Here is a 13,330-nt window from a genome sequence, read left to right on the forward strand (position 1 = left end):
TAGGGTTCAATATGCCCTGCATGTGCACGCAGTCGTATGGCCTAATATTAACCAGCTGTGGTGTCGGAAAAAGTCTCTCATAGGTGGAGACTATGGGGGAAGCCAGTCATGTTTTACATTGCGGGTTGAAGAAAAAAAAAGTGTGTGTTAACAGCAAGGTGGCCACTCGTGTGTAATCAGTTGTAATATGTTCCGCGTTGGTATCACGAAGGGCTGTGTTGTATTTGTCTTACAGTGTCTTCAGATTTCTTGGGTTCTCTGAATGTCCAAGGTAACATCAGGGATCCCCACAATTATTGTACAATCAGCACTAGAGTACAGTGGGGGATATGCACTCTCTGCTGAGGTATTTTGTGGCCGGTGTTTGGCGCCATTTTAAGTTCATGCGTCGGGTCAGTCAGACTTGCAGTTTTTGGTACTTCAGTAGTCCTACGCCACTGGAATAGAATAGTGCTTTAGTCCTTACACGTCAGCTGCCCTTTGCCAATGAAGATGAGCCAGTAAACAGCAAAGAAATAGTGAATAAATGGAAACAAGGAACAACCTTAAATTTCAAATTACCAGCCGTACCAGACATCACAAACACATCGTCAAGAATCAATGACCCCAAAGACAGAGACTCTAAAGAAAGCATCGAACACAAGCAAGGACTAAAAAGATCTAAATGTGATCCACTGATAATACAGTATCCAATTAAAGGGAGCCTTATCCCAGATCGAACATGGACATTATCCTGGAGCAACTGAACCCTCCACATGAGCTATCGAGCTCAACCAAGACTAATATGGGCAACTTACAAACTGGTATGCATCAACTTCAAAGCATAACACTAAGAGTGAATGAGGCTGATAGAGTCAGCAAAGTTGAAGACCAATCTAATTCCTTACATTATAAACTTCAAGCCAATGAAAAAAGATATATTTCCTCAAAAGAGAAGTCACAGACGTGGAAGACAGGAATAGGAGAAGAAATCTTCAGATCGTTGGATTGCCTATAGAAACTGAGAAGGAATATGAATCCTGTGTGACTGCTAAAATCCTGGATACCACAAGTGTTAAAAATTGATTTCAAAAAGATAATTTGAAATTGAAAGAGCTCACAGGATTCCAACTCGATCTTCTCAACAACTCAGATCACCTCACCATATGATCTTCAGACTGCTGAGATACAAACACAGTGTATAGGTTCTTAACCCATTAGGATCTCTCAAATCACTAATCTGGATAGGGATGAAAATCGGCATATCTCAAGATTATGTGAAAGGTACAGTATTTAGAAGGAAAGGATTCTTGTCTCAAAGAGATAGACTGAAATAGATGAACCTAATTTTCTCTTTCGCAGGTCCAGCAAAATTGAGAATACTGAAAGAGGGGAAAACTTACTACTTCGCGGAATCAAAAAGAGCTGGAAACGTTTTTGGGCAACCAGACACAACACAAAATGAACATGGGTTGCTCGCACCACTGGACTAATGGCTCCACATTCAGCCACCCGGCTTACATGATCTAATTTTGTTGCATTTCAGATTGTACCTCAGTCATGCTCTCTAGACTAACATACTGATCTACCTCCCCTGCTTACCATCAGAACTCCACAACTCATATGTACTGACGTAAATATGTAAGTATGCAGAATAGATTTCCCTGTTTTACATGACTACTATTGCCTAATTATCTTCTAACTCCAGTCTGACATCAAATTTAAGTCTTTAACTTCTAAATAGTACTAACGCAGTACTAATAGTTTCAGATCTCCCACCATTACCCCTAGCTCCGCTAAAATTACCTATACCAGCAAAATGTATTACTACTTGAACTCAGTGTATGGCTATATTCATTAATATTGTTAGCTAATCATGCCAAACTTAATCTGTAGTACCTTAAGGCTTACTACTAAGATTAACAGTCCTTACAGTTGAGCTGTTCATGTTAACACCGCTAGGCCCTACTTGCAGGTTTTAATTGAATTCTGTATGACTGTTTTAACATAGGACCGTTATGGCCCGATGTCAAATATCGCGCACATTTACCGCAATGGGTAACATATTTCAACTTTTTGCTATTGTAAAACCAAGGCAAGTTGTGTTCCATAACTATGGTTTAGACAGTAATACCTTGTAGGTGTATGGGATAGAAATGTTATTGTCCCTTATCATTTTTATTTCTCGAATCAGTACAGCTATTCTTAGATGATGCAGATTAGAAAGTATTATGGTTGAAAAATGTATGGTTAAGAACAAGTTGTTGTTGTTGTCATAATTGTGCTCTCCTTGGAGCATAAACTCCTCCCCTTGTTCTCTCTTCCTTCCCCCAGTGGATGGATTCCTGGGTCATCCACCTCATAGCTCCTGGAAGGTATTCAGCGGGTGGGTTAGGGGTCTCTCCTCTCTACGTATTGTCTTCAGTTTTCCATTTTTTTTATTCTTGCTATGCCTTCTCCTTTTTTTTATAATCCTCCTCCTCCTGCAGATGTCACAATATTAATTGTTACAGCTTCACTTACTCAACTCTCCACCATTGCTGAGTGCCAGCCTTTGCATGACAGTCTCAGGTTTGTGTGAATGTGGAGAAGTGACCCAAAATCTGTTAGTTTAACCCTGATCCCTGGTAGTTAGCGGGGCTGAATTAAATCTTTGTGATATACTTCTTTCTAGCTTTGCTGGTAAGCACGCCTGGAGGAGCGCAGGTTCTCCAGGTTTAAGACCCTTTTGTCCCATAGGCAATGCTGAACATACTTTTTAAATTTCATGGCAGTTGTTCTCGTCTTCTCTTGCTGATTCTGTTGAACATTGTACATTAAATTACTTCAGTAACAGACTATACTTCAAAAGATGGCCCACTTTTGTCACAGGATCCATGAACTGTAACAACAACTTTAATAGTCTGTGAATGTTTTCCTTAGATTTGGCTTTGGGAAGATCACATCAGGTTCTATTTTTTAGCGAGATGACAATGATCCCTGTGTGAGCCTGAATCCTCTTCTGTTGACTTTTGTTCTGGATGGCCTGCTATATGAATCAAGGTCTATTTTAGAAGACCCTAGCTCTCCACTCAATCAGGGTTACATCCACCATCTGCATTCAACTGATTTTCACAAATTTTACTGACTTTGGGGCTGATTTAGAGTTTGGCAGATGGGTTACTTTGTCACAAATGTGATGGATATCGTGTCCGCTATATTACTATCTCCATAGGCTATATAGGGATTGTAATACAGCGGATGGGATATCCGTCACATTTGTGACTGAGTAACCCCCTCCGCCAGACTTTAAATCAGGCCCTTTGTCAATTCACCATCAGTCTAATAGCGGTATAGCTACCAGAAAGGTGCCTGGGTGTAATTTGTGTCCACTTTAAGATATTTACTGTAAGTCCATTCTCAACACTAAAAGAGATTCTGTTCAAGCGATTTCCTGTGCATATTGGCAAATGATGGACTAAAACCAGCCTGTTGGATCTGGCCTAGGGAAAAGTTGTTTTTTCAATTATGTCCACAACTCCCAACTTACATTCTGTTCATATAACAGTAGCTTCTTGACTCTGCTAGATGGCAGCTTCCAGCAGTCATGTAAATGCTGACTTCTCAAAGAAAGTGAAGGGCAGAACTTCAGTCCTCATACACCGTTGCCCCCAACATATCAGTTTCGCCAATCTGCCCAGCACTTCGTGTTACCGGAAGCATGGCGGTCTAATGGGCATGATAATTCACTCTGCTCCCAGCTGCTTAGATGCATGTGTGGCTTTGGGATGTAAGCTTGTAGAGTAGGTGGGAAATAGCATGCGTGAGGGTTGGACTGTGAAGTGTATAGCAAGCACGGGAAAAAAAGAGCAATTGAACATGCGAAGTAAAGTTGGAAAATGGGTATACAGGTAGGTTTCTGGAGAGAATTAGAGAGGGAACATGACAGAAGCAGGTAAATCACGAGGTTCTAGGCAATCAGATGAGTAAACTTCCAGTGTCACAGTCTTTGGTGTTGTCTTTTGATTCAAAAATGTGTCCTCCACACTATGATATGGACTTTTGTTTAATGTAAACCATAAGAGCAGTATTTTTAAAAACAAATTGCAAGCCCAATACTGCTCTAGGTTTGAACATGGAGTATGTCACAGCATGCTTTGTACTTAACAAGATTCTGATTCAGAAATATGGAGCGTGTCCCCTTGTATATATTTGTGATTTTCTTAGTTTCCTTCTTTAGCTGGTTTGTTCCAATACTTTTTGTATGGTGATATTGATGGTTAGAGAATGGATGATTCACATACAGTGTTGTGTTCTTATACATTTTCGTGCAGTTTGCTCCTTTACTTTTGTTAGCAAAGATCAATTATTGGCCAAAGTAAATTTTTTAAATCTGAATATACCCCTGGGAGGCCCTGGTCTTGTTCCCATCTGTAGGAAAGTACCATCTTGCCTGGCATGTTACCCCCATTTTTCACTGTATATATGTTGTTTTAGTTGTATGTGTCACTGGGACCCTGTTCACCAGGGCCCCAGTGCTCATAAGTGTGCCTGAATGTGTTACCTGTGTAGTGACTAACTGCCTCACTGAGGCTCTGCTAATCAGAACCTCAGTGGTTATGCTCTCTCATTTCTTTCCAAATTGTCACTAACAGGCTAGTGACCATTTTTACCAATTTACATTGGCTTACTGGAACACCCTTATAATTCCCTAGTATATGGTACTGAGGTACCCAGGGTATTGGGGCTCCAGGAGATCCCTATGGGCTGCAGCATTTCTTTTGCCACCCATAGGGAGCTCTGACAATTCTTACACAGGCCTGCCACTGCAGCCTGAGTGAAATAACGTCCACGTTATTTCACAGCCATTTTACACTGCACTTAAGTAACTTATAAGTCACCTATATGTCTAACCTTTACCTGGTAAAGGTTAGGTGCAAAGTTACTTAGTGTGAGGGCACCCTGGCACTAGCCAAGGTGCCCCCACATTGTTCAGAGCCAATTCCCTGAACTTTGTGAGTGCGGGGACACCATTACACGCGTGCACTACATATAGGTCACTACCTATATGTAGCTTCACAATGGTAACTCCGAATATGGCCATGTAACATGTCTATGATCATGGAATTGCCCCCTCTATGCCATCCTGGCATAGTTGGCACAATCCCATGATCCCAGTGGTCGGTAGCACAGACCCTGGTACTGCCAAACTGCCCTTCCTGGGGTTTCACTGCAGCTGCTGCTGCTGCCAACCCCTCAGACAGGCATCTGCCCTCCTGGGGTCCAGCCAGGCCTGGCCCAGGATGGCAGAACAAAGAACTTCCTCTGAGAGAGGGTGTGACACCCTCTCCCTTTGGAAAATGGTGTGAAGGCAGGGGAGGAGTAGCCTCCCCCAGCCTCTGGAAATGCTTTGTTGGGCACAGATGTGCCCAATTCTGCATAAGCCAGTCTACACCGGTTCAGGGGACCCCTTAGCCCTGCTCTGGCGCGAAACTGGACAAAGGAAAGGGGAGTGACCACTCCCCTGACTCCCCTGGGAGGTGTCCAGAGCTCCTCCAGTGTGCTCCAGACCTCTGCCATCTAGAAACAGAGGTGCTGCTGGCACACTGGACTGCTCTGAGTGGCCAGTGCCACCAGGTGACGTCAGAGACTCCTTGTGATAGGCTCCTTCAGGTGTTGCTAGCCTATCCTCTCTCCTAGGTAGCCAAACCCTCTTTTCTGGCTATTTAGGGTCTCTGTCTCTGGGGAAACTTTAGATAACGAATGCAAGAGCTCATCCGAGTTCCTCTGCATCTCTCTCTTCACCTTCTGCCAACGAATCGACTGTTGACCGCGCTAGAAGCCTGCAAACCTGCAACATAGTAGCAAAGACGACTACTGCAACTCTGTAACGCTGATCCTGCCGCCTTCTCGACTGTTTTCCTGCTTGTGCATGCTGTGGGGGTAGTCTGCCTCCTCTCTGCACCAGAAGCTCCGAAGAAATCTCCCGTGGGTCGACGGAATCTTCCCCCTGCAACCTCAGGCACCAAAAAGCTGCATTACCGGTCCCTTGGGTCTCCTCTCAGCACGACGAGCGAGGTCCCTCAAATCCAGCGACTCTGTCCAAGTGACCCCCACAGTCCAGTGACTCTTCAGTCCAAGTTTGGTGGAGGTAAGTCCTTGCCTCACCTCGCTGGGCTGCATTGCTGGGAACCGCGACTTTTGCAGCTACTCCGGCTCCTGTGCACTTCCGGCGGAAATCCTTTGTGCACAGCCAAGCCTGAGTCCACGGCACTCTAACCTGCATTGTACGACGTTCTAAGTTGGTCTCCGGCGACGTGGGACTCCTTTGTGCGACTTCGGGTGAGCACCGTTTCACGCATCCTCGTAGTGCCTGTTTCTGGCACTTCTCCGGGTGCTACCTGCTGCTGAGAGGGCTCCTTGTCTTGCTCGACGTCGCCTCTCTCTTCTGGTCCAATTTGCGACCTCCTGGTCCCTCCAGGGCCACAGCAGCGTCCAAAAACGCTAACCGCACGATTTGCAGCTAGCAAGGCTTGTTGGCGTTCTTTCGGCGGGAAAACACTTCTGCACGACTCTCCACGGCGAGAGGGATCCGTCCACCAAAGGGGAAGTCTCTAGCCCTTTTCGTTCCTGCAGAAACCGCAGCTTCTTCTGTCCAGTAGAAGCTTCTTTGCACCCGCAGCTGGCATTTCCTGGGCATCTGCTCATCTCCGACTTGCTTGTGACTTTTGGACTTGGTCCCCTTGTTCCACAGGTACCCTAGATTGGAAATCCACAGTTGTTGCATTGTTGGTTTGTGTCTTTCCTGCATTATTCCTCTAACACGACTTCTTTGTCCTTAGGGGAACTTTAGTGCACTTTGCACTCACTTTTCAGGGTCTTGGGGAGGGTTATTTTTCTAACTCTCACTATTTTCTAATAGTCCCAGCGACCCTCTACAAGGTCACATAGGTTTGGGGTCCATTCGTGGTTCGCATTCCACTTTTGGAGTATATGGTTTGTGTTGCCCCTATCCCTATGTTTCCCCATTGCATCCTATTGTAACTATACATTATTTGCACTGTTTTCTAAGACTATACTGCATATTTTTGCTATTGTGTATATATATCTTGTGTATATTTCCTATCCTCTCACTGAGGGTACACTCTAAGATACTTTGGCATATTGTCATAAAAATAAAGTACCTTTATTTTTAGTATAACTGTGTATTGTGTTTTCTTATGATATTGTGCATATGACACTAAGTGGTACTGTAGTAGCTTCACACGTCTCCTAGTTCAGCCTAAGCTGCTCTGCTAAGCTACCATTATCTATCAGCCTAAGCTGCTAGACACCCTATACACTAATAAGGGATAACTGGGCCTGGTGCAAGGTGCAAGTACCCCTTGGTACTCACTACAAGCCAGTCCAGCCTCCTACACCATCTGCTACTTTCTTATGCAGTGCTTCGGATGATGTGTGTGTCCCAGTCAAACCTGCTTTAACCGCTTTCCAGCACGTTACCTGAATGTCCATCATGGGGAACTATTGTTAGCGAAGAACTACTTCTCTCCGTCTTAAGCACCGGGCGCCAACCCTTCTTGATTGTACCACATCATTATGGTACCTTGTGTTATGTCCTGGATGTGCACTTTGGATAAGTCTCTGGCCCTGAAATTTAATGGTTCATTTGTCCTAAAGTTAACATCTATGTGACGCTTTTTGTTGCTGCCTGATTTTTGCTTTTGATTGCTTGCTGATAATTTAAATGTCACAGATAATATATTTCATAATACAGCATTTTGAGAGTAAGTGATATAACTTGCTGCTTCTGATAGTGATTTCCTGTACTGAAACATACTGTTTTGTTTCAACAGCACAAACACTACATTAAAAGACAGTAAATTCCTGTGCTCCCAGGAGTCTGCTGAGACCTTTGTGAAGGCTGTGAGTACTGTAGATGTATTACCTATTTCTTTTATGTTTCTGAACCTGTAATATTTTACTTTGTGTAAATCATGGATTCCCACCTAGTTAAGCTCCCTTGACAACTGTCCATAGTGTTTGTACCAATATGAATTGTTATGTCATGAAAATGTATAGCTACCCGAAGGGTTCCCAGCGCTATACAGTAAAACCTTTGAATATACTGCTTTGGGACACAAACTAAAAATTTTATTAGCCGCCGGAATGACAGTTCATGGCTGGTTTGACGTAGATTCAGTGGTAATGAATTCCACAGTCTAGCTCCAAGATACAATATTGATCTTCCTCCCCATTTGGCCTTTTATATTTGGGGAATGACAGCTAGGGCCATGGAGGATGATATAAGATGTCTGGTAGGTTTGTAAAAAGAAGCCAGGGCTCGTAATATTGGTGCGCCTTTGTCATATAGAGCTCTATGAATGTAACATAAAGATTTAAATTTTATCCGTTGCGCCAAAGGAAGCCAGTGCAACCTTGATAAAGCTGATCTGGCTGATTCATGCCTGGGTAGATTGAAGAAAAGGCGGGCAGCAGTGTTCTGCACCACCTGCAATTTCTTCATAACATATTTTGTTGCACCAAGAAACAGGGCATTCTCATAATCCATCTGAGAGATTATTAAGGCCTGTATGCTGAGCCTCTTTGCATTGTACAGAAGTGTTTTGAAAATCTTTCTAAGAAGTCTGAGTATGCCAAAACAAGAGGAGGATATTTTTTTTGCTTCATGTTCCATGGTCAACCATGGATCAAACCATACTCCCAGACTCTTTATGCTTTCTTTGGGCAATGGAAGATCTTCTAATGGTTGTAAGACTAGGGAGATTAGGTTTGGTTTTGCCTGGTGACCCAGAAACATAACCTCTGTCTTGTCTGCATTTAACTTAAGTCTACAGTTGGACATCCATTTGGAGATTGCCCGTAGACAAGGAATGAGCCAAGAATGGGTTGAGTTCTGATTGGTACAAAAGGATACCACAAGCTGGGTGTCATCTGCATATGACACTACAGAGAGTCCATAGGTCTCCACTACTTTTGTCAGAGGGGCCATATAGATATTAAATTACTTAGGGCTCAAAGAAGAGCCCTGAGGCACCCTCCACTTACTCTTAAAACAGCTTAAATAACAGGAACGGTCTAAAACTTGAAATGATCTTGCTTCCAAGAATGAGGCAAACCAACTCAGGGCATTGCCTGAGACTCCACTTTCCATCATCCTCTGGAGTAAAATATTGTGTTCCACCGTGTCAAAGGCGCCACTAAGATCGAGAAGCACGAATGCCGAGACCAAGCCCTGATCTACACGTTTCCTAACGTCTTCACTGACTGCGATTAATGCAGATTCCGTACTATGTAATGGTCTAAAGCCCATCTGAGACGGATGGAGAATGTTATTTTCCTAAAAAAAACTCGAAAGATGAGTATTTACATGTTTTTCAAGTACTTTGGCAGTGGCTGGCAGCATAGAGATTGGTCTATAGTTGCCAGGGATGAGTGGATCCAGGCTGACTTGAGCAACGACTTCACAATTCGATGTTTCCATTGTGGAGGAACGGTGCCGACTGATAGTGACATGTTCCCCAGCTCAGTTACCACAGGGACTATTATTGATGCCCCTTGTTGGGGGAGTTCTGGCTGCATCTTTTGCAGGTAAACTTTTTCATGTGAACGAGTACTAAAACTCAAATCCCAAAGTGAACTACAACCTAGCAGCAAGCATTGCTGGAGTGAAATTCTGGTAATTCCATTACCATAACCCTCACAGGTTCATGTTCATGGTTCTGACTGCAAATGCTCTACAACTTTAGATGTTTCCTGTGCTCACCTGAGAAATATTTACTCTTTATCCCCTTAAATGCCCTCGCTGGTTCCACTGATAAGATTTCAGCATCCAAGGAGGCAGACACTGTTCTGTTAAAGGACCCCTCCGGAGGAACAAACTCTTAAATAAACCTTTTCTGAATCCTCATACAACCAGTTCTAACTTAGAAAGGTGCCTTGATACAATGGAGTTTGTAGATTCATACTGTACTAGTACCTCTCTTACTGGATCTCTATTTACATTCCTAACCATTATTTATATTTACCTCCCAGCAAATATTTTTTTTTTTTGTATCATGGCAATTCTTCTATGTGAGTGCCTTTATTGCTCAAAATACAGTTGTATAAAATGTCCTTTTTAACAAAGGAAATTGTATTTTGCAAAAATTCTCGGTTCTTAACTACAACATTATTTTCCTCTTTATTTTACTACAGACAACCAAACAGTGTAGAGGTCAGTATCCCACTTACTGTTTTCATTAAACATTTCCATGATGGCAAGAAAAACTATTTTCAAGACAATTGCACCAAAATAATATATGCAAAAAAAGGAAGTATGGAACTCTGGGTAGTTTCTACGTTTTAGTTGGATAGCAGCTCCTTTACATGGAACACTATAAAATAACAGAACACTCTAAAACTGCTCATTTCAAATGCCAGTTTTTTTGTAGTTGAGTTTTTAAAAGCTAATCCTGTGCTTAAAGACTGCTGCAAAAATGGCAAAGGACTTTGTCACTTTTCTATCTCGATGTGGATGGCACTAAGCTAATCCTATGCTAGAAGACTCTGCTGGAAAAAAAACCTTTAAGTTGATATAACTTTATTTATTCTTTAACTATAATCCTAACTGAAACCACACAAACATTTAAAATTGTTACCTTATACCTTCAGTTTATAATTTACACAACATCTTCAAATCATTATAGCTTGTGCACATCCGTACAGTCTATTCAATTATGCAGTCACACCACATTAACTATATCTTAGCACTAAACCATGCACTGTTATATCCCAAAAGATGTGTTTTGCAATATCATTATTATAAAAACTGTTTTAGATGGTATAAGTGATATCGTATTGTAAGGAAATGCCTCCTTGGCATGGTTGCCCCCTGACTTTTTGCCTTTGCTGATGCTATGTTTACAATTGAAAGTGTGCTGAGGCCTGCTAACCAGGCCCCAGCACCAGTGTTCTTTCCCTAACCTGTACTTTTGTATCCACAATTGGCAGACCCTGGCATCCAGATAAGTCCCTTGTAACTGGTACTTCTAGTACCAAGGGCCCTGATGCCAAGGAAGGTCTCTAAGGGCTGCAGCATGTCTTATGCCACCCTGGAGACCTCTCACTCAGCACAGACACACTGCTTGCCAGCTTGTGTGTGCTAGTGAGGACAAAACGAGTAAGTCGACATGGCACTCCCCTCAGGGTGCCATGCCAGCCTCTCACTGCCTATGCAGTATAGGTAAGACACCCCTCTAGCAGGCCTTACAGCCCTAAGGCAGGGTGCACTATACCATAGGTGAGGGTACCAGTGCATGAGCATGGTACCCCTATAGTGTCTAAACAAAACCTTAGACATTGTAAGTGCAGGGTAGCCATAAGAGTATATGGTCTGGGAGTCTGTCAAACACGAACTCCACAGCACCATAATGGCTACACTGAAAACTGGGAAGTTTGGTATCAAACTTCTCAGCACAATAAATGCACACTGATGCCAGTGTACATTTTATTGTAAAATACACCACAGAGGGCACCTTAGAGGTGCCCCCTGAAACTTAACCGACTATCTGTGTAGGCTGACTAGTTTTAGCAGCCTGCCACAAACCGAGACAGGTTGCTGGCCCCATGGGGAGAGTGCCTTTGTCACTCTGAGGCCAGTAACAAAGCCTGCACTGGGTGGAGATGCTAACACCTCCCCCAGGCAGGAATTGTCACACCTGGCGGTGAGCCTCAAAGGCTCACCTCCTTTGTGCCAACCCAGCAGGACACTCCAGCTAGTGGAGTTGCCCGCCCCCTCCGGCCAGGCCCCACTTTTGGCGGCAAGGCCGGAGAAAATAATGAGAAAAACAAGGAGGAGTCACTGGCCAGTCAGGACAGCCCCTAAGGTGTCCTGAGCTGAAGTGACTCTAACTTTTAGAAATCCTCCATCTTGCAGATGGAGGATTCCCCCAATAGGGTTAGGATTGTGACCCCCTCCCCTTGGGAGGAGGCACAAAGAGGGTGTACCCACCCTCAGGGCTAGTAGCCATTGGCTACTAACCCCCCAGACCTAAACACGCCCTTAAATTTAGTATTTAAGGGCTACCCTGAACCCTAGAAAATTAGATTCCTGCAACTACAAGAAGAAGGACTGCCTAGCTGAAAACCCCTGCAGCGGAAGACCAGAAGACGACAACTGCCTTGGCTCCAGAAACTCACCGGCCTGTCTCCTGCCTTCCAAAGATCCTGCTCCAGCGACGCCTTCCAAAGGGACCAGCGACCTCGACATCCTCTGAGGACTGCCCCTGCTTCGAAAAGACAAGAAACTCCCGAGGACAGCGGACCTGCTCCAAGAAAAGCTGCAACTTTGTTTCCAGCAGCTTTAAAGATCCCTGCAAGCTCCCCGCAAGAAGCGTGAGACTTGCAACACTGCACCCGGCGACCCCGACTCGGCTGGTGGCGATCCAACACCTCAGGAGGGACCCCAGGACTACTCTAAGACTGAGTACAAAAACCTGTCCCCCCTGAGCCCCCACAGCGCCGCCTGCAGAGGGAATCCCGAGGCTTCCCCTGACCGCGACTCTTTGAATCCTAAGTCCCGACACCTGGGAGAGACCCTGCACCCGCAGCCCCCAGGACCTGAAGGACCGGACTTTCACTGGAGGAGTGACCCCCAGGAGTCCCTCTCCCTTGATCAAGTGGAGGTTTCCCCGAGGAACCCCCCCCTTGCCTGCCTGCAGCGCTGAAGAGATCCCGAGATCTCTCATAGACTAACATTGCGAACCCGACGCTTGTTTCTACACAGCACCCGGCCGCCCCCGCGCCGCTGAGGGTGAAATTTCTGTGTGGGCTTGTGTCCCCCCCGGTGCCCTACAAAACCCCCCTGGTCTGCCCTCCGAAGACGCGGGTACTTACCTGCAAGCAGACCGGAACCGGGGCACCCCCTTCTCTCCATTCTAGCCTATGTGTTTTGGGCACCACTTTGAACTCTGCACCTGACCGGCCCTGAGCTGCTGGTGTGGTGACTTTGGGGTTGCTCTGAACCCCCAACGGTGGGCTACCTTGGACCAAGAACTAAGCCCTGTAAGTGTCTTACTTACCTGGTTAATCTAACAAATACTTACCTCCCCTAGGAACTGTGAAAATTGCACTAAGTGTCCACTTTTAAAACAGCTATTTGTGAATAACTTGAAAAGTATACATGCAATTTTGATGATTTGAAGTTCCTAAAGTACTTACCTGCAATACCTTTCGAATGAGATATTACATGTAGAATTTGAACCTGTGGTTCTTAAAATAAACTAAGAAAATATATTTTTCTATATAAAAACCTATTGGCTGGATTTGTCTCTGAGTGTGTGTACCTCATTTATTGTCTATGTGTATGTAC

General features: G+C 44.4%; 1 protein-coding gene across 2 annotated transcripts in view; it reads left to right on the forward strand.

Moving 5' to 3' along the window:
- PPA1 (inorganic pyrophosphatase 1) overlaps positions 1–13,330 on the forward strand; it is a 327,202-nt gene that overhangs the window by 211,731 nt on the left and 102,141 nt on the right. For both annotated transcript variants that reach the window (XR_011204987.1, XM_069240377.1), the window contains exon 9: positions 7,815–7,884. Coding sequence is in view for 1 of the 2 variants with exons in the window: in XM_069240377.1 (XP_069096478.1) it covers positions 7,815–7,884 (70 nt within the window). In the remaining variant the exon portion in view is untranslated. The remainder of the gene's footprint in view (positions 1–7,814; positions 7,885–13,330) is intronic.

The sequence above is a fragment of the Pleurodeles waltl genome, chromosome 6 (genome assembly GCF_031143425.1).
Source record: "Pleurodeles waltl isolate 20211129_DDA chromosome 6, aPleWal1.hap1.20221129, whole genome shotgun sequence".
Lineage (NCBI taxonomy): Eukaryota > Metazoa > Chordata > Amphibia > Caudata > Salamandridae > Pleurodeles > Pleurodeles waltl.